This window comes from Ornithodoros turicata, chromosome 10, assembly GCF_037126465.1.
Source record: "Ornithodoros turicata isolate Travis chromosome 10, ASM3712646v1, whole genome shotgun sequence".
Taxonomy (NCBI): Eukaryota; Metazoa; Arthropoda; class Arachnida; order Ixodida; family Argasidae; genus Ornithodoros; species Ornithodoros turicata.
This window is the reverse complement of record NC_088210.1, coordinates 646,809-669,398: the sequence shown is the minus strand read 5'-3', so window position 1 is coordinate 669,398 and position 22,590 is coordinate 646,809. Positions and strand designations below refer to the sequence as shown.

The window sequence follows — 22,590 nt, the reverse complement described above, 5'->3', positions numbered from 1 at the left end:
TTTGTGTGCTGTGGCGCTTATACTGACCTGTATTTATTACCTTTGTATATTGTTTGTGTGTTATAACCCACTCCCCTCTGTAATGCCTTCGGGCCTTGAGGAGTAAATAAATAAACAAATAAATAAATTCGGGAACTACTGATCACAGGGAAATGAAATTGTGCAAAAAGGTTCACGGATACAAAGGCGACACCTAAAGTAGGAAGAAGAGCACCAAAAAAATATTAAGTCTAGATAAGCACAAGTCGGGAACGAGACGTGTCGAGACCAGTGTGTTATATTAAACAGAAAAAAAAAACTTTGAGGCTTTTAACATAATATTGACAAACGCTCTTGTCGAATATAATTCGCCTGCCGGAGCTCTCTGCGCAGTTATCAGGATATGGTTCTTCTCTCTCCTTCAGAGCGTGTGCCTCTTAAAGCGTTAACACAATATACACGTTAAACGGGAAGAATAAACGAAACAGCGTGACACACTTTTCACTCGTGTATTTTGTAAGTGCTTTCTCGTGACTGGACAAAGCCTAGAAACAAAGGCTGGTCAGACTTACTGAATGGCTCGCTCACTTTTACTGCCCTTCGTAAATTACAGAAATTGCCACCTGTTTTTGAGCTTGCAGCTTTCTTTAAGTCTTAGCTTTAGTCAGGTGCGTCAGGTGGTGTTACTTCTCACACGATATCAATCAAACCCTGCCTGTTCCTTCAGTAACAGTTTCAAAGGAAACCGGGTTTCGAAGATTAGATCAGTGTTAGCTAGTGATAGTTAGTTGTGTGCGGCCTTCACTATGTGGTTAGTCACGCTTCTCGCCGTGTTTCTGCTGAAGCCGACATTACTTTCTTGCCGAGGTCACCGCATTACGTGTGCTAATCCATCTTATTCAGGTAAGTTGGCCTATCTCTTCTTTTTTTCTTGAGTGTTAAATGCACAACTATAGCCATGAAATGAACCCTACGACACTAAGTGAGGGTCGTAGGGGATCGTCGATAATGGACATCAGGAGGAAGTTCTCTTGAAAGCCTTCAAAGCTCAGACAGCACAGGCGGTGTTCAATCCAGCCACCTTCCCAGCTTTTAGCAGGACGGTAGGAACCAACCAATAAATGATGTGTGGAACAGGACTTTACTTTTTTACGTGCATTGATAAGGTTGCTCCGTCCACACTGTTTCTTACGCCTTGTATAAACCTACAGGTAGGCTTTGCACACAATACACTGCTAGTGCAGATTTTTGTTGCGCTGTTTCATCGCCCAGCACAGAGGTTGAACCCGCGTTATCTTTACCGCATAGTCTTGGTCTTGGCTTCAGCACGGGAGTGCTGAAGATAGCCTGCCATGATTGCAGTTCTACAGAGAGAGAGAGAAAAAAAATATGTGTATTATGTCGCATCATAGCAATATGTACTCTCACGGGCCGCGGCCAGGCGAGCATGCTGTGGCCAAGAACATATAACTACTGTACGGCTTTTACCTAAAATTATTTTTTATCTTTCCAATTGAATATTTTCACGGAAATGCTAGGCAGCAAAGTTCAAGGCAAGCCTTATTTGAGTTAACCACGTTCTCTAAAAATCCTGAAGCAAGCACGACTTTGAAATATAAATAGCCAAACTTTGTTATGCCAATGAAGCGCAATCAGAACCATGCACTCCTCCAGCGCGGACACGAGATCGCTTCGGCTCATCTGGATCGGAAAACTGTCAGTCTGACCAACACTTCAGTGTCTATTCCAGTCACCTGTATGGCTACAAAACATACGTGTGCCCGTCACCAAAAAAAAAAAAAAGAAAAGAAAATAAAAGGAAGTACCGCTGCCCGTTTCTTCAGAAAAAAAGTAACTAAATACGTTACTTGTTACCAACATACAATAGTAACGAATTGTCGTTAGTCACATGTAACAAGTTACTTTTACGTTGCCGCCGCATAGTAAAAGGAACCAACAAACATGCCGTCATGAGTCTATATCAGACGCCTCGACCATCTTCCTTCTTTCCGAAGTGGTAGTGATCGGAGATTATGCAAACACAAGAAAAGGCATCGGCGATTCCCCAAACGAAATGAGGAGCTGCGTCATAATTTAGGGCGCTCAGAAGCTCAGCAAGGGCAAGGAAAGCCAGCCATGCAGCAAAGCGCGCCGACCTAACGTCGGTGCGCCGGCGACAACCGACCCGACCGGGTCGGCTTCCGACCATGGTCAGGCATACGGTTTACAACGCGGGGATGTTAATGGTCCGTTGTCGGCAGCCTGTATCGTACCCCAACGAATTTCCGAGGTGCAGCCAGTGCACACTTAAGGGTGCCTCCTTCTCCACACGAGAGTTAATTTGCCCAACTTTTAGCAACGCAATCAATATGTCATTGTAGAAAACGCTTTACTGCATGATAGTAACCATCTACATGGGTTCTTTATGACATCACTTCACCAGCAATTAAAAAAGGAGTGTCACCAGTCCGGCATACACACTATTTACTTCACAAATATTCGCTTAACAAAGGTTATAGGGAGCAGAGGTACTCGTTGCCAGTTAAGTTAGACTGTTGAAAGATGGAAGTCACTGTAAACGTTAGCCAGAACTGCCTCAAGTTATACTGTGCGAGAATTTTAGGCCGGTTTCACGTCAGCTCCGACAGGGATGTCCCATGGACCTCTTCGATTTTCATTATTTTTCTTTTTATTCTTTAATATTTAGAAGCTCATCGTACATGATGATCAACATGGGTAAAATTAATCATTTCTACGGAAACTTTCCGTGCAAAAAAAAAAAAGTCGAGATATCCAGCCATGAATTCCAGTGTTGCAGTTTTGCCGTGTTCGCACGCGCATACATCCTGGGTTTCAAAAGACATCGTAGCGAATTTTTTTATGCTTTACTATATCTACAGGCCAGCAGTCCGAGCGCAAATTTTGGCGCAAAGGTGCAACACTGTGTTGTATAAAATGCTGCGAACATGCTCTCTTGCGCAGTTTTGTTCCAACTTCGACGCTTCTTGCTCTGGCTGCGGATGTCTCGGACACGTACGTACGGAAAGTATGACCGCGATTTAAAGCGCTAATCACCGGTATACACATTTGAAGCGAGTTTCTTTGCGTTAGATGAAAGGCCTATCATCGGGCCATGTTCTGGCATCAAGAGGAGCCTTTTTTTTCAGAAATACACGCGCAAAATCCATGTTTTTTTTTAAAATATGCCTAAACATTTACCTATTTCAAGATACAGACAGGAAGTATATGCAAGAGCATTAAAAGCTGAGTGAGCTGATACCAAGTATGGCAATCAGGGACAATTAATGTATCCAGAGAAATCACGCGTCGAAATTGAGAAAAAACTGCGCGAGAGGGCATGTTCGCCATTTTTTATAGCGCACAGCTTTGCACCTGCGCGCCAAAATTTGCGCTCTGACAGCTGGCCTGTAGGCATAATAAAGCATAAAAAAATTGACTACAATATCTTTTACCACCCGAGATATATACGCATGCGAACACAGCAAAACTGAAACATTCGAATTCAGGGCTGGTTTTTCTCAATTTTTTTGCACGAAAGCAGTTATTAGCTCCGTAGAAATTATTCACTTTATCGCTGTTGATCACAATGAGGGTTTTCGGTGCTTATTTTTCTAGAGAAACGGTGGTTATTCTGCTCATCACGAAGCGGTGGCTTTCGATGGAAATATCTTAAACAATGATGCTCGGTGAAAATCGGCGAGAAACGACTCTGGCGCTAGCTATACACTCTAAATCTTGTAACAGTTAACGTTAATTTCAAAACAGGATAACTTTTGAAATAATGTTACTGTCTTCGAGCGTAGAAGGTACATTTATGCCTAAGAGTTATTTCGGTGCTGCTTGGGTGCTGTCATTCAAGGTTACTGGCATATCAATGAGGGTCTTTACCTCTAAAGATGACGTAACCCATAACACTACTCCCTTCCTCCTCACTCTCTTTCCCAGACAAGAAAGAGGGTGAAACGAGTGCCCATGAAAGAAAGGTGTAGCGATTTGTAGCAGGTGCTGCCATTGTCTTGCATGGCACAGTGGATAAGGCGCTCCGCGGGAAGGACCCCCGGTTCGAATCTCAGACCACTTCTGATGCTTCAAGTTTCTCTAACGTTTTCAGATCCCGTGAGGTCTCTCCGACCGAAGCATGCTTACACATATCAGGTCACATTCGGTGCTCCCTTACAAAGCAGTTCCTGAGTACGAAAGAACTGATGTTCTGAGGCTGGAACAACATAGAAGGGACAAATACAAACAAAGCCTCAAATTGCTTATGAAATTAACAATGAAAGATGAAAGTCGCTGAAAAGGTTAGCCAGCTGTAGGACTCGAACTGAAAGATGTGGGTTCGAGTCCTACAGCTGGCTAACCTTTTCAGCGACTTTCATCTTTCATCGTTAGTTCCTGAGTAGACTGGTGTAGGTGTGAACACACTATTTAGAGCTACCCCCCAGATTTTGCCCCCGTGGAAAGCTGAGTGAAGTTCAGTGGCACAGTGAAGTGAATAACCGTCGTTTTCGAAGGCTGGATTGCTTTGCCCGTTCCAAATTCCTGTTTTTTTGTTTTTTGGTGCAAAACCGAGCAACCTCAGAAGGTCATTTACGGTGGTTATCGGTGCAAAATCCGTTTCCACCGAACATTCCATGAACAGAAAATTTTACCGGCGTATGTATATCAGTGGTTTTCGGTAGGTACCGGAAATCCTAATCCTAATATAGATGAGCTCATAAAGATAAAAATACTGAAAACCCAGAAGGTCGATGGGACCTCCCTGTGTCAAGTGACGTGAAACCGGCCTGTGACTAAATTTCAAACGCAGTTACACGTAATAAAACGGAATGAAAATTGACATGAAGTTCCTAAGCTAAGTTAGTAATGTAACAAGTTACCTTCGAGTTACTTGCTACTCAATATATATACTCTTTAGTTCTTGACCTGCCCATATGGTTAATTCAGACCTTGTTGTCACAATGGGCGATTCAAGACCTTTCAAAATAGCCTTGATAGACAAAAACGATATCAATATCTGCTACGACGACGTAAGCCTATATTTAGAGGCTTCTTTAGGGAGGGATTTGACGATTTTCATCTCGTAATAAGGTGCATGAAAGGAGCACAATGCAAGTTCATGCTCTATGAGTTGTCCCCTATCCACATATCGTAGAACCGTGCCAAGTTTTAACCCTACTACACAAAAGCCCTCTATCATTATGAATACGCGACACCTGAGCTTCCTAATGCACGGCAAAAACATAATTTGTAACGTTGTCATCGTTCATCATCGTTGTTTGTCATCGTTCATTTCAAGTCATGGGGGGGTTGTAGATGAGAATTGAACAAAAGGAACTTGGAACGTTCTTCAAGTTACTCTGACAAACTATCCCCCCATACCAAAAAAGAAAACAAAAGGAGAGAGAGAGAAATGAACTGCTCAAGAAAACTGGAGCTCAAAAGCAAAGGGCTAAGCTAAGTTACTGAAAATGGATAGGCTGAGTAGCTTAGTTACAGTATCGAGTTACCCCAACAACATGGCATACGTGAACAACTTAAGAATCCGTATGACATGTGTCATAATCGTTCTACCCTCTTTAAGAAAATCTAAGAAAATATTTGTGCACCTTTCCTAATACGAGGGTAATATATATACAGGGTGTCCGAGAAAACGTGTCATTGAATTATAATAAAAAAACTGCGCCAACTAGAATCATGCGATCAACGACGTTTGTTCTTATTAGGTTTTTGCCACCTCCTAATGTGAATGTCATGTACTCCAAGTTCAATTATGTAAATATTTGCGAACTGAACTCGGAAATTTCCCAAGTAAAGGTCATTTTTTACCCAACCAATATGAAGAGCGTGACGAATTCACTCAAATTCATGATAATTGACAGTGATATTCAAGAAAAAATAGCCGAATATCACGCTTTTCGGGCCACCGGACCATAACGCGCGATGACTATTTGGGTGCAATCGCTCTCAGTGCGACGAAAGAAGGTTCCGAAGCCAGCCCACAGAGTGATAGTAGAAAAAGTAACAGTTCCTAAAATTGGGAGAGGGAAAGCATTATCCCAGCGAAAGTCGGACGTGATAAGCCGTGCCTGTTTTATCTCTTTCTGCGATGTCAGGGAGGGCAGGGTTTCCAACCTCCTTTCGTCGGACTGACAAAGATTGCGCTGCAAAAATTCATCGTGCGCTATTCTCTGCGACCTCCGTAGAGCATTATGTTCGGCTATTTTTTTCCGATGGGATAGCTCCTGAATATCCCTGTCACTTATCATTAACTTCACTAAATTAGACACACTCTTGACATTCGTGGGGTAAAAAAGCGACCCTTATCCTGCAAATTTCCGACTTAAGCTCGCAAAATTTTACATAATTAAACTTACGTTACTCGACATTCACATGAGAAGGTGGCAAAAACCCAGTAAGAACAAATGTCGTTGACAGCATGACCCTAGGTGGTGTAGTTTTTTTATTATAATTCAATGACACGTTTTCTGGGACAGCCTGTATACTAGCTGTTGAACGATATAAACCCGAAAAAAAATAAAAAAAGGCAAGAAACGAATTTCGTGACCCCGAGTTTTCACGTCCTACAGGTCCTACATGCGTATTAAACCGCATTTCAGAACTCAGCGCACACCACTTCGTGAAAGGAGGATCGGTATGTTTTATTTTTATACGAATTTGCACTTGTGGGACACGCGAAATTTTCACTAATTAAATCAGTCTGAGACGCAGCTATTGAATACATTTGTGAAAGTAAATGAATGACCAATAAGTGCTTTATTTGTTTGTTTATTTTTTGAGTGCCCTGAAAAATGCACCAACGGTTATCACGGTTTCCGTCCATTTCATCGACGCCATTTCATCGAATACCGCTTCCCTCAACGCGTCACCATGCGGCTTGTACAAGACATGCAGATACGTTTCAGGGTCCTTAGTAAGCATAAAAACTTGGTGTTTACGCATTTTAACTCTGATGTTCGGTACAATATCCAATTCAATTGAACGGTGCCGTAACGGTGTTCCTTTAGCGACTGCATTGTGATCTAGTAGAGTAGACTGTAGACTTGTAGAGTAGTCGGTAAAGTAAATTACTGTGTGACTGTTTCCATGTGAATGTCTTTATGATCACCAGTAAAATCGGTTTCAGACCAAGCAAAAAATAGGGAGCGGTCGTGATAACGAGTTTCGGAAAAGGTCTCGAAAATTTGGTCCCAGAGAAAATGGTCCCCCAAAAGCCTGCGCGGCCAAAAATACAGGGGCGTAGCTGCAATAGCACACGAAACACATTGCAGCCGACCGAGTATTATTCGCTCTCCCAGTTTGTTGAAGTTGGGATACATAGATTGTTTTATGTGTTAATGGATAATGAAATCTACATTCCATTCAATGAGTAGCATAAATTGATATCATTCGCTGCACAGCTCGCTGGATACTAATAGTTTTTAACTGTTGGTCACGCATGGGTTTTACAGATGTCACCTGCGTCTCTTCTGTTTCGATGTTCATGGATAATAAAAGCTGCGCACCCACTCGTTCATTGTTTCATTGCCCTTACAACTCTGCTTCTGCTGAAGATACGGTTCATCAACAAAGAAAGTATGGGAGAACCACTGCACAATATTTGTCCGACCAACAAGAGGAAAATACTAGCATCCAGGTTGATTGCGAACTACACCCGACTACATCCGAGGGCACCCATGTACACTGATCGTGAAACCCGAGCCCTAGGATAGTGAGCCCAGTCTAAAACGTTGTCTGTCTAAAACGCCCTGTTCACTAATGATAGGTGTAGACAATATCGACCAGAAGAAAAACATGGCGTGATAGATTCGTCTACCGTTCATGTACGGACCAAACAAACGGTTGAACTCGTACACTGTGCTCTCATCACGAACTGAAGTTTATCCGTTGCAGTGTTGTACAAAGCGGCGCTACTAGTAGCGCCGCTACCGTATTCGTTACTTTTTTTTTTTCAGTAGCGAAGTAGTGATCGCGCTACATTTCACATTGGTAACGGAAAAGTATTGCCGCTACAAATATGGGTAGCAGTGGAGTCTTTCTCCGCTACCGTTACTTTTCATAGTACAAAAGACGTGGAACACATAGAGAGAGAGAAAAAACAAACGAGACATTTCATTTTCTAATAAATGAGGTGCTTTCCATCACTTGTGTTCCACTACTTTTATTTCTATACCCTTGCTGTTGCTTGCTGTAGCTTAGAGCAACCGTGCCTCAAGTGTGTGTGTTTATCAAATAAATTGCCCTTGCTCCATTGCTTTTACAGTGTAGATTTGAGCTGCAGCATATGTAAGCCAGCATATTCTGTGTTTAAATTAAATAGGGTGGAAATTCAAACTTTGGTTCAGCTGTTGTATTTTGGGGCACAAATAAGGTTTTCCCAGTGCCTTCAAGGGTTACATTCAGGAAGCGTCATGTGTGCAACAGCGTATTCTTTTTCTCAATCATGTGTAATGGAAATGTAAATCCTCCAGCTGGTGTGTTTTTGGTAGAAATTATCTATTATTCAAGAGGCTTCAAGACATACATTCAAGCAGCACCATGTGTGCAAGAGCACTTTTTTTTCTCAGATTTATCTAAAATAAATATGTCGGCTGTTGTGTTTTGGTCACAAATGAGTTCCTGCAGAGGCGGCTTGGATTTTGGTGCGCTCAAGTGCAGAACATATGGTGTGGTATTGCTGGTATGATATGCAGCAGTATATGGAGAATGTTAATTACGAAATGACTTGAGCTGACGTTTACGTTGTTACTTCCAGATAAAGTTGTCATGCAGTTGCCCCCTTTCTTGGTATGTTTTGGTCACGATTGTGGTATCGAAACAATCCAGTTTAAGTATTATTTTTTTGACTGGCAACCGCATTACTATTACAACACACTATACATAGCATGTCTGTGGTAGATATACAATGCATAACCCTCATTGTCATGTGCGTCAGGGCCAATGTTCAGGCGAGCTGCTACATGATTTACAACATAAAACTCGAGACACAGAGTTTGCATAGTCGTGTTTGTCCTCCGTGTCTCGGGTTTCATGTTATTATTCTGATGTGTAACTCAGTTTGCCCGTGCTGGGCAGCATGTGCAAAAACATATGCTATTGGACATGGGCCACAAATGCTATCCATGTCATGTAATCTAAGAGTTGTTCATGTTCAGATAACTATTAAACAGCATGATGTAGTTTTCCTGTGTGACATTTATTACCCGTGTCCTGGGATCGGAAACATGGCATCTGTTTTTGCCACAACAAGTAAATTACAGTGGACAATTAGAAATACTTTATCGTGTCATAAATCAGTATCGGAAATGTCAGTTGGAAATATTGTGGGAGACAGTAATTATAACAGGGGAAATGTTTACGTACAGCATTGTACGTACAGCTTCACCACAAACTAACTGCAGGCCCACCACAGCTCAGAATGATAACGATCTGAATACATATTTGCTCAAAAAGTGAGTACATGCCTTTCTTGTGCTAACTTCCCCGTATGCGATGTCGTACAAAAATATTTGAAAGGAACTGTAAAGGGAATTTCAACCCAGAGTTATCTTATGATTTTATGTAAGCCTAGGAAGAGTACATCTCAGTTGCGAATATTTATTTTTTAATCACTTTCTTCTTTGAGTAATCGGAATTCAAAGATTGCGTTCGAGCGCAAAGCTCAGTACTCCCTCAGACACAACACTGGGTTGGCTCGTGTCGGCTACGGCTAGTCTCGCCTTTCTAATCCGCCTCCCGGTCTGTGGCGAAGGCGTAATGTTGCTTTGAGGTCCACATCGTGTGATGTTGATCTATCCAAACTTGAATGCCCTCGAGCTTGCGATAGTCCAGCAGTCACGCCCGCAAAACTTTTGTTCTTACGAGTGCACGCGGTAGACGCAGCATGAGACGGCATCATCCGCAGAATCGTCGACGGGGGATGAATTACCGTGGGAAACACTCTTCATGTGTAATGAAAAATGTCGAGAACCTCGCAACGGAAACATGGCATTGCTTTCGGTTCAGGTGTCCCTGCGGCAAATGTGCACCGATGCCGACAGCAGAAGAATGCCTTTGTTGCCCCGAAATGAGACGTTACTGAAGCAGCGCAGCGGTTGCATTTCAAGAAATCCGTACTTTAAAATACTGTGGCTGAAGATTGAGTTGCTCCAGGTATCCTACTAGAAAGCGACGAGTACGCTGTTAAGAGGAACAGCAAAGTGAACAAGTGAGTTCATCCATGTGTGCCATCGGTTTGTTATTAGTAAAGTTACATATCATAATTTTACGCTGTCCATGGTACATGCAGGAAGTTTCGGTACGTTGCCTACAAACAGTTTACCAGGTGGCTCTGGGGACCATTAGGAAAGAAAGCACTGCAGAAAAGTCCTCGAAGCGTGTTCTTTACATGCCATAAGGGAAAGCTTTCCCTCTGAAGCATACAAAGGTTTTTGCCTTTTGACATGTGATGCAGTAGGTGCTGTCTGACCATGCGTTTATCCGCTTTCACTGAGATGAAGGTCTTACTTCCACTTCACTTCTTCTTCTTCACCACTTCACTTCTCACTTCAGGTGCTTGTAGGCAGCATTGAAGGCCTCCCATGTTGACAGTAGTACACTGGATGGTTTGGTCGTGAACACTGCTTTATCACAACAGTATCCCTTTCATAAACAATAGAGGTCTGCCATATACCTTTCTGAAATACCCAGACAACCACTACACAGTAAAATACATTCGACACACATCAAAACTTGTAATGTTGCTTGATTGATCACTGTGTTTATGAATGAGCATACAAGTGATAGCACTAAACAAGCAAATAATGAAGAAGAACATCCCCATACTGTGTTCATATCAATTTGCATGTGCTACCTCGCACCAACCGGTAACACAATGTATGTATGTTTTTCTTCTGTTCAGTGCACAGGGAAACTGGAGCCACTGGAGCTATATATTCAGCTGTGATCGTATCAGGCTCACTCTCTATGTTCCTCATTGCAACACTAGAACCCACAAAACATTTTTTGTATGTGATAACATTTAGAGGAATCGCCGTCTTTGTGGTTTCACATTGTATATAACTCCCATTCCGAGGTTTTTCATCTGTTCAGTGGTGACCTATTTGGCACTGTACTCCAACTTCAGTGCCTTCTTCATGATGTGTCCAAAGCTAGGCCAGCTATCTACATGGTTTTGTCTTTGTCGTAGCATTTATATATTTATATTTTTGTTTTATTTTATGTAATTGTGGTGTTTTAATTCATTTATTTGTATTGACTGTTTGTATGGTGCGCCATTACGGAGACCCTCCGGCCATTCATGGGCACCAGAAAAATAGACATAAATAAAAATCTCGAGTTTATGACTTTATCGCTAAAGGAACGCCTCAGGTGGGGTCATGCCAATGGCATCAACAGAGGCTTCTCTTCAGAGGCACCCCTATCGTTGACAAAAATTTGAGACCTTTTCTGTGCACATCCATCTTTGCAACACTTTCTCAGTTTCTTATTATAAATTCCCCATGTTTTCCCTCATACCAGTCCAATTGTAGACATTGATGCGGGCAGAGTCCTTTTGCAGGCCGCTACTATTTTATTGTAGCTCACATCTTTGCAAGTTGTTGGTGTTTCACTCGGGAGGTGATGTGCATCCTCAGCGAAGATATGATATGATCATGGCTAAGCGTCTTCACTATGTTCTTTATATCGAAACATGGTCCCTCAATGCTATCATGGCTGTTGAAAGCGTACCAGGTCAAACTTAGACACGTTATCTCGAAGCTTGTATACATTGTTTTCTGAATGACAGCTCATTTGTATACGTAAGCTCATACTTTTCAACATGCTAAGCAGAAGCTCTGCATTTCCTTCAGAATTGGAACTACACCTGTAAAGGTGGTTACAAGTACGTTGCGTCCACGGGTTTAGCGCAGCGCATGCACGGGACTTGACGGAAACTTCAAGTTTTTTTCTTAACCCTCTGTTACAAGATCCTTTTGTCGACTACATGGCCACTAAGCATTCCCGAGCATGCCATTTGCATATTGCAATTGTACAAGCTTGTTCTTCTGTTGAACGTTGAACTTTCCTTCACAGCTCGCATGGCCGCGCCAAATAGGTTGTTCAATGTACAGGTACTTAATGCGAGTGGGAAAGCTTCGGCAGTCTTCCTGTGGATTCGTGGGTGTATCAACGAAGATGGGCATAGCTTTCGGGATGGCTATGTGTGAGACAGCTGATGTCTTTCTCCGTCTGTGCGTGAACGTGTGTGCGCGCTCTTGCTTGGAAACCTTGAACTCTGCCCGGACACATACGCAATAAATGAATGTTATACTACTGCGCGCAAGTGACGTCGGTCCACCGTCTCTTCATGATACAGTGAGCAATACTGCGACATAATTGATTGAAATCATTGCTGCGCGTTAGCTTGGTTCCCGACTGATTGTGCGCTGAACTGCACATGCATTTTTGTAAAACAACTCCAATATATTGCAGTTGTAGTGAGATTGTTTCCTTGGTTTTGTCACATATTGCACTCGCTTCAGCTGCTTTCTCTTGGACCCCGCTTGTTCTATGCCGGCCTCTATCACCCTTGCATGGTCATGTATCTGCTAGACTATCAGAGGCCGCAGTGACGATGACAACGCGGTTCATTGTCTTTTTATTGTTTGTTTGATTTCCTCCTCTTTTCTCATTCTGTCGCCGTGAAGCAAAGTATGCGACACGGAACCACCTTGAACCTGCACCATGTGTTTACAAAAAAGAAAAAAAAGCAAGCAAACCGGAAAACAGAAGAAAGAGCTGTCGTGGGTGGCATTTGTTCAGGCGCTCTTTAACCGTTTATGCATTTACTCATTTACACTACTCTCTGTAAATTACTCTGTACATTACTCTCTGTAAAATGGTTTGTGGCTCAAGCAATGTTTTATTGCAGCGAAGAGCCAGCGGGCATGATGCTTCCCGTAATTGCTGGACTGGGAAAGCAGAAAGGAACAATATTAAAGTAATTGCCTCTTTTTTGTGTAATTTATTCTCATGACAACTTATTTTAAGATAGAACAACTTGAGGTCTGCATTTCGCGCATGTATTCCACATAGCAGAAACAATACTATGAACATTCAGAGCAGGTGCTCGAAGAGGTCGCCGTGCGTCATCACACAAAATCGGCATCTCCTGATTGTGTTCTCGGTCGCCCTCCGCAACATGTCCAAAGGGATTTCATGGCAAACTTTAGTGATCTTCGCTTTGAGGGCATCAGGTGTTGTCGTGTCCTCGACGGACACGCGATCCTTCAGATATACCCATAAGAAGAAATCCAGAGGCGTAAGGTCGGGAGACCTCGCAGGCCGTGGCAATGGTCAGAACCTTCCCACCCACTGGTTAGGAAATCCGTGGTCGAGATAGGCGCGAGCTGGCCTGGAGCTTGCGGGGACGCCATCGCGCAGAAACCACAACTGGACATATCACGCGACTGGGAGGTTGGCATAGGACTCTACCATGAGGCCCTGAAGAACCTCGTTTAAGTATCTGTCCGCGGTCAATATTCCATCAAGGAAGACGGTCCAATGAGGGTCGAGTCGCAAATGCCGCATCAGATGTTGAGGGACCATTTGTATTGATGATGATACTTGCGAAGCCAATGGGGATAGGTGGTACTCCAATAGGCCTCCGGCGCTAAAGTTTTCTGTCCCCCTTGCGGAGGGAGGCTGCAACTCTCGATAGAAAGCTAGCAGACGACGGCCCTGGCGCCGCCTATCATAAGGTGCCTGTGACGCTCATACCCTACATGGAAAAGGTTGTCCATGTCTGCTGTGTGCTAGCGAATTATCAGCCACATATCATAAAACCTGAAGACGTGTAGTGTAATGCTGGGAAGGGTTCCCAGACTCCTGTGCTTTTGACGTGAAACGTCTTTCATTTCGGTATGGGGGTACACATGGTCAAACCGCATGAAACGAAAACCTGTCGCCCTTGCAAGGCTCATAGCTCTGTAACTGCGTGTCATGCACGATTCACTTTGATATCGCTTTGGAGAGCAAAGAAGCCATTACTCAAGTAAGCATGACCCATGCCTTTCGACGGCACCAGTGCCGCGTGACACGCGTTGTAATTTGGGCTAAAAATAGACGCTTCGGTGCTGTGGATTTCGGTGCTGAAATGTAGCAAAGTTGCCTTTAATTGATATGATTGTGTAATTGTTTTGTGTATACTCTCATCTGATACAGGAACTTGACGCAACACAAGTATAGTATTTTGAAAACTGTCCAGTGTTTCTTCACCAAGACATATGATTAGACCCTGAAGTTTCCTGGTGTTATTGTTTCCCAAAATCAGGGTGAATTCGGACTAATAGTTCCATGTCAAGAATTCATGCACATTCAGAGGTAAACTTTTTTGTCAGAATGAATTCAGGGAGAAATCAGGCTTTATTTTAGGATTGATGTTTGTCGTACCATTTATTGGGGTTTTAGAAGTACTACAAGTATAGAGGCCGTCTGCATATTTTATGATAGGTTAGTATGGCTAAGAGCAATTTTGTGGGTAGTTATCGAATTTAACTCTAAACAAGGGAACGGTTCAAGGTGCATATTTGGGGAACATGGGGTTAAACACTAAAACTTCAGGGTCTACATGTGATAGATCTCAGTAAGAAATCACTACAGACACACATTTACCTCTGTTTTTTATTTATTTTCTCCTTATATTACTATCATTGTATGAACTCTCCTGTTTCAATAAAAGCAGATAATACATATGAAGTAGAAGTGTGTAGAAGTGTAATGTCAACATTAGTACGTTCTCAAAACACAGTCGTGCTGTTTTTTTTTGTTTTTTTTTTTTTTTTTTCATTTTACATCCATACTGAACAGAGCGAACATGCAGAGGTTGCGACTTTTTCTTTAGCCTTTCTAATATTTCAGTCTCATTTCGAGCCCTGCTTCTCAAGATGACATGAGCTTGTGTGCTTGAAATTCTAAGTTCCCGCTCAGTTGGATATGTTTCAGAACCTGGCGTGGCGTAAACAAACCATAAGCTGTACTGTTGTGACATTGTAATCCTTGGGTGCAAGGGCTCACACATTTGCAAGGCTGTCACTAATCTTACTCGCTTGAACAAGAATCCGTGACATACAAATCGCAACCATCGCGAACGACATGCGCTGGTCGAGTTACCTGGAAAACGCTCGTCGATCGTCGCAGATTTTTTCAGCGGGTTCTTAGCAGGCTTCCCCCAACGCTGTGGTAAACTGGTGCAGGCGGCACTGTCACCTCTATTCATGTGCAAAACCACCGCCGCTACGTGCTTGCAACGCCCATCGAGTCCAACTTTACAGGTACATGTTGCTTGCTTGATTTGCCGGGAGCCTGAAAGCTGTGATGCCATTCATGATGTTCGCGACAAACGATCCCTGACAGATGGCAACAAAAGGTGTCCGATCAAAACATTTCCGTTCAATGTTACCTCTATTTGGATGTCGTATGAGCAGTTTAGTTTCATTTCCGCTATGCATTTCGCCACGATGTCCGAACTGCTGCCCACAACTGCTCCTCCACGACATACACATGACGTGCATCAGTCAAGGCACTTCCTCTGTTGATGGTACTTGTTCTAAAGAAACCTTCGCTATTTATTTCTTTAAAGCCCGCGCGTAAAACGATGACATCCATACTTCCCGGGCGAAACGTGCTTGGCGCGTCAGGGGACGAAAACGGTGGCGCCGCCTGGTTAGTCCCGGAGGCCTATAATGTGCGTTGTGCATGTTCACCTGCGCGTCCCAGGAGAAGTTTGCCTCGTCCGTCCATATGACGTTACTCAAAAATTGCAGGTTCTGACCGACAGTGCGCAAAAGCCAGTGGGCATAGTGTAGCCGGTTTTCGAAGTCTCCTTGCTGCAACTGTTGATGCAGTTGAACGTGGTAAGGATGGAGGCAGACCTCTTTGGCTACCCTCCAAACCCTTGACAACGGAACACCACTCTGACTGCTGGCCTCGCGGATGCTGGCTACAGGGTGTGCCTCAAAGAACGCCAGGATGTTGGTTAGAACGTCGCCCGGAGGTGTCGATGACCTACGACGCTTAAGGAAAAAAAAAAACTTTTTTTGGAGCGTCTCGTGCTGACGAACAATCGTCGCAGGGCTTGGTCTCCTAGCGGGATTCCACATCTGAAAAATCTTCACTGTCTGGTCCTTATTGCTTTGCGCAGCACTTAGGGCAAGCGCCATGTCAGCTCTTTCTTCGTTACTAGACAAAAAAGTAGAGAACTCCGACTTAACATAACAAATTAACAATGTTTACTCAGACGTTTCGTCAGTCATGGGACGGACATGATCAGGGGTAAACCGACTGAACAACAACAACTTTATTTTGACTTTGGAGAGTGGGAAGGTTCATCGCCAGAGGCGATACTCTACCCCATTGCTGGTGGGCATGTGTGGAATAAAATAACGAGCCCCTTCACAATAACGATCGAACTCCGATGGTATCCAGAAATGTCAAAAGAGCTTTGAGCGCAGATCGTTGCCGGGCTGGATTTGGCGAGGGACCAAGCAATTTCGATAGTGAGAAGGGGCGAGAGTCCAGCTGCCGAAGAGACTCGGAGAGTGTGGTTCGGGAAGGTTGGTAGTGGGGCAATGAAGAAGAATATGCTCCAGATCTTCAAGAGCACCACTGTGTCAGCAGGAGGGAGAGTCAACTTGTCTCATGCGGTAATGCCACTGAGCTGTAAAGGCCTCATCGAGGGGCGTTTGGCGGATTAATGCAGCATCTTGACGAGAGGTGTTTCGTGGTGTGCGGAAAGGGAGCGTTGGATCAACTCTGCTCAACATAGAGGGCGGGAGAATGTCGGTTGTCCATTGGCGGGAAGCCAGGGGTGTCACGATGCGTCGCAGAATGGAACGGCGGTCTCCTCTCAGCAGAACAATACTGGTTCGTTTCCGATAGTGTGGTATGCCATTGACCCATCTGTGACTAGGGGTGCGGATGGGCCTCGTATGCCGGAATTTTAATTTGCTTGAAGTGCAGATTTTGAGTCTGTGGAGACTTGAGATATTACAAAACCGGTCGCTTTCTTCGTTGGAATAAGGCGTTATTTGACCCGCAGAGCACCAACAAGGAGTGCGTGTACGGAGACGAAAGTGAACAAGGAATCAAGGTGCTTCGGTTGAAGGGTAACATTTCTTGTCCCTTTTCTGATTTGCTTCCTTTTCTTCTTCTTTTTGTATATTAAAAATATAACCAGTTTATTCCCATCCTCACGGATTTTGCTCATGGGGGATTTTAACTTCCCTCAAGTTTATTGGGTTCTAGATCCTCTTAACGTACATCTTCCCTCCCACGCGCGTAATTTTGTAAACTTATGCTCCAGCTTTGACCTTGTTCAACTCGTCAAAGAGCCCACTATAGAGTGACTCCGTCTTCGTCTAGTACCTTAGATCTAATCTTGACAAATGAGCCGCAACTGATATCTGATCTCTGCTCTTTTGATGGCCCAAGTGACCACAAATTTTTATCGTTCCACCTTCGCACCGCGTCCCCCAGAGTGGGAAAACTTAAAAAAAATAATCAAGGATTACCGTATGGCGGATTTTGAGGCAATTAAATGTGAACTTTCGTCTTACTATGCTGAGTATGTTATTGACTTCCCGCACCGGTCCGTTGCCGAAAATTGGAATCTATTTAGAGATAAGTTAAGTTATCTTGAAAGTCGCTACATACCGACGTTTACCGTCACCTCCTGTCCCACAGCTCCATGGTTTAACAATAACTTGAAGCGTCTCCGTTCTATAGGAAGAAGCGTATGTTTAGGAAGGCTAAACATTCTAGGTCTCCAAGTGCATGGCAGAAATATCACCATGCTGAAAAAGATTTTGTATCCTCTTTAACATCTGCTAAGACTAGGTTTTACCAGCAAACCTTACCCTCATTGCTGCAACGCAACCCCGAACGCTTCTGGAGGGTGATTAACCCAAATGTTAGCTCTGAAATACATTTGCTTGACTCTTCCAAGTCGGTAGTGCACAGCGACAAATGTGCAGATATCTTAAATGATTACTTCGTATCGGTGTTCACTACCGAGGATATGTCATGTATGCCACTTGCGCCTATCTACGACTTCCCACGAATGTCTGCATTTAATATCGATTACAATGGCATTGTAAAACTTATTGATAACTGTAAACTATCTTCGTCATGTGGCATAGATGGCATAAACTCAAAACTTTTGAAAAATACCAAGTACATATCAGCTAAATACTTGGTCTTAACTTTGGAACAATCTCTTGTGACCGGTGATATCCCCAGTGACTGGCTTGTGGGGAAGATCATTCCAGTGTATAAATCCGGAGACAAGCACAGCCCATCTAACTACAGGCCAATATCTCTTACTTCCCGTCCTTGCAAATTTTTGGAGCATATTATCGTTAACCACATGACGAGCTTTCTTGAGGCGAAAGCGTTCGATAGGGTGCCACATCATCGCCTTCTTCAGATACTTTCTCGTCTGAATATCGATCCGTCTGTTCTTATCTGGATCCGCAACTTTCCCGCGAACCGAAAGCAATTTGTCACTGCCAATGGCGTTTCATTTTCTCTAGCGACCGTTACATCCGGAATACCCCAGGGATCAGTTATCGGTCCGCTACTTTCTTAATCTTTATTAATGACGTCCCAGTTGGCTTATCTTCTCGAGTTCGACTCTTCGCCGATGATTGTGTCGTCTATTGTTCAGTTCGTGGCATCTTTGAGTATCAGATTATTCAGTCTGACTTAGATAAAATATCTGAATGGTGGAATACCTGGCAGATGCCAATTAATATCAACAAGAGTAAGGTCATGACCTTCTCTCGCACAGTGTCTTCAGGGCATGCGTTTACATATCTTCTGGGTCGTTATGAAATAGAACGTGTTTCCTCTTACAAGTACCTTGGCCTTCATCTGTCTTGTAATTTGTCATGGTCAGAACACTTATCTCATATCATTTCTAGCGCCAGTCGATCTCTAGGATTCATACGTCGCAATCTTCGCTTGAGCCCACTGTCAGTAAAAAATCTTGCTTATACCACTCTTATAAGGCCTAAGCTTGAGTACGCCTCTCCAATATGGGATCCATACCAAGTCACATATGCGCATGCTATCGAAGCAGTACAGAATCGAGCTGTCCGCTTCATTTATAACGAGTTGAGTTCCCAGAATAGTATATCCAGCATGAAAACTCAGCTTTCTATCATTAATCTCAGCAGGCGTCGAATGGTTTCCAGTCTGTGCCTATTTCATAAGATTTTTCATAATCACATGTTACACTCTGAGCTACTGTTGAGAGCATCATTTATTTATCCGGGGGTGATCATTCCTACAAGGTAGGGTTGACTCACTGCAACCACGACTTCTTTCTCTACTCATTTTGCCCTCGGGAGGCTAAGGCCTGGAATGCTCTTCCCCAGTTCATTGTTGATCTCCGTGACCCTCAGGATTTTAAAGCTGCAGTGAGCCGATTTGTTGATGGCTAGTTGCTCTTGTGTACTCTGTATGTATTTTGTATGACGAATTCCCTCAGTGTACCACAGAGAACTAGAGCGCAAGTGTTATCTTGCATTACTGCTACCAAGTTCATCTTTGTGTTGACCATTACAATTCATGTCACGTCCTGTTTGCTCCTTTTCTTTATTTGCGCACCTGTGGCGCCGTTCCCTCCTCCGTTGTGTTGTACCCTTTGGGTCTTTAACGTATCACCAAATAAAAATAAATAAAAATAAAAAATAAAAAACCAAACAAACAATAAAATGACAAAGAACCGCGTTGTCATCGTCACTGCGCCCTCTGATCGTCTAGCAGATACGGCACCATGCAAGAATGATAGATAAGAGTGTAGGTGGAATGAATCGCATACCTCCTTTTTCGTCAAGTGGACGTGGGAGGGCGCTGCCATCGAGCACTTTTTTGGCATGACGGAAACATGCTCCATCCAGATTTCGGAAGTCCGGGCACATTTCTGCAGACTCGGGGGAAAAAACGAGTCGTTAGAGCTCGAGTGTTCAACCCACTGGATTCGTTTTCTCATGGCAGCGCCTACAACTTCACAATTGGCATCTTCGTTGTAATCCTCGTGACTAGCAAGTTATTAGATTAATTTCCTCTAATTAAATAAATAATTGCAGTGCAAAATAATCTGAAACATTTTAGGCTACTAGTAATACTATGCAGTTGGTTTCGTTGTGATGCAGTGAGCCGTTATTTTTTTAAGGTAGGGTTCGAGTTACATGAAACACCCTGACTAGAATGCAAACCTTTTTTTCTCATCTTTTTGTTTTCTTGAACAATGGGGGCGCATTAAACTGTGTTGGAATATAAAAAAGTTGTCCTTTACGAGCTTTCTACTGACATCTATATATACATCAGTTCTGTGCTTTCCTTGCCTGGTGCTACAGGGGAAGCAGGGTTCTGCCATCCCAAAGGGCATGTAGAACGAGAATAAATCTTGTGATGTGGTGAGACATGAAGAACGGAGGATATTTTGGGTCAAGTTTACGAAGCTTGTTCGGCAAATTAGCATTGTTGAAAGAGCCCCAGACTATTTATGCTTGAAAACTGCTGCATGGAGATTCTCCACATAAAAATACCAAGCTGTTCTATATTCATTGTTTAACCAAGTGTTCGAGAATATCAAGCACTTGCAAAGCGACACTTTTTTCAGATAGTGTATTCAAATCTAGGTCATCTAAAAGAAATCTATAGCTATTTGTATAGGCGGCCCTCTCCTACAGCATGTTGAAAATCTACAGGTTTATTTTTCTTAAAAAAAAATATCGTGACCATAATGTGCTGCAGCTTGTTCGGCAGTTGAGGTCGTCCAGGAAGCAAACAAACAAAACGAAAAGGTGCCTTTGTGGCTGTCTCCTGAGAAAATCGACACTCTGTTTTTCCATTTTGAGAACCTACAGGTGTATTTGCTCTTAGTCAAGAAAATGTTTCTCCCGCTCATTCATACCCCATATGAATGACGCTACAGCACACTTTGGTCAAATGAACAAATGTTGCCATTCTATTATTCTCCCAGTTCTACAGATTAGTTGCTGTCGCTGCTTCATAACAGCTTTGTCAACATTTATGATTGTTTTCACATGCCCGAAATCAACTGGAAAGTGAACAAATCTCATCATGTCAAAGACAGACCCTCTTCTATAGTATGTTGAAAATCTGCTGGCGTGTGCTTTCTGTAGATGTTATTGCATCAGCTTACCATATCGGATGATGTCAGAATGCGACCTAACAGCTTTTGGAAACCACCTATTATGATCTCGTGTGCACAGTTTTTCTTTCAGTGGAAATATCATAGTTTCGCAGTTATAAGGGATGACAACATGTTCTGCATCCGAAGTGGATGTAATAATTAGGTCTCTTTTTATTATTGGAAATAGAGGTACGGTGCAAATGCAAGGATATGTGCCGCTATAGTTTTCAAAAGCACGCTCGTGACTATTTAGCGCGAGGACATGGCCCCGAAGTAATGGTTTTGTGGGAGTAAGTCTCGGAGCGTTCTTTTCTCTTTTTCGCTTGAAAGTGAGGGAGAAACAACGCTGCAGAACGCAACCAGCAAATGTATTGTAATGTTGCGTGGGATGCAAGTTTTATAGCGATTTCATACTTCAGCACACTATTTATAAGCTGTAAAAATGGGGGCAAGGGTACCATTTCACACAATGAAGTAGCTGGTACCGTAAATTCTAGATCTCTCCTCGGCGTGGGTGCTTAGCATAAAGGATGATCTGTTAATAAACGTACCTGGAGATTTCTGATTGTGAAGATCATAGGTGAGAAAGGATGGAAAACAAACACAACAGAAGGTGCCGTTCATTTCTTACACTTCTGATTTCAGTTGCTCATTGCTCTAGGTGTTCTACAGTTCGACATCAAATAACCAAATTTGCACTGTATATCCACTCGAGTAAAAAAGATGCACAACTTTCTATGACAAAATTTAATGGTTTCTAAATTCTAATAGCCTGAAAATGCCATTCTTAGGTTTCAGGGCATTCAAAGACCAGTGAAAACAAAGTGCTTGAAGCATTATGTATAGATCTCTTGCAACTTTCACATGGCAAATCGTTGTCTAGGAAGGTGGGCGAACCAGTGTGGGTGTTTCTGAAATTAAAATCTTATTTCTTTACACTTTGGGATTACCGTCTGCTGGCTCCACAAAATGAAGGCTCTTCTGACTTAAGTTATTCATCCGAGAGAAAATAATTATAATAGTTAGAATAGAAAGGCATCTCGAGAGTCTGTCCAGTACAAGTTACCTGCATTTATCAGAAGATAGGCTCCCAAGGAAAACCACACGGAGGAAGGTACACAGGCAGGTTCCGATTTCAACATTCTACGGTTCTGAGGCTGGAACACACACAGACGGGCAAACACAACACATCACAAGGTACCGGTATTGAGCTTTTTCTTCGATCGTCATTGTTCAACTCTCCGAGGCGACACACAACCAAGGCGACAATATTCACAATATGGCAGTTGTCCACCGTGGCTGGAACCAACACCGGGAACTGCTTTGGTGACTTATGACCGAATTCAGAGCTTGACATGCGCAAA

At 43.2% G+C, this 22,590-nt stretch overlaps 1 protein-coding gene across 2 annotated transcripts in view; it reads left to right on the top strand.

The window, feature by feature from the left end:
• Positions 1-643: 643 nt before the first annotated feature.
• Positions 644-22,590, top strand: part of LOC135369999 (uncharacterized) — a 155,227-nt gene continuing 133,280 nt past the window's right edge. For both annotated transcript variants that reach the window (XM_064603644.1, XM_064603645.1), the window contains exon 1: positions 644-882. In XM_064603644.1, the coding sequence (XP_064459714.1) occupies positions 786-882 (97 nt within the window). In that variant the 5' untranslated portion in view covers positions 644-785. The remainder of the gene's footprint in view (positions 883-22,590) is intronic.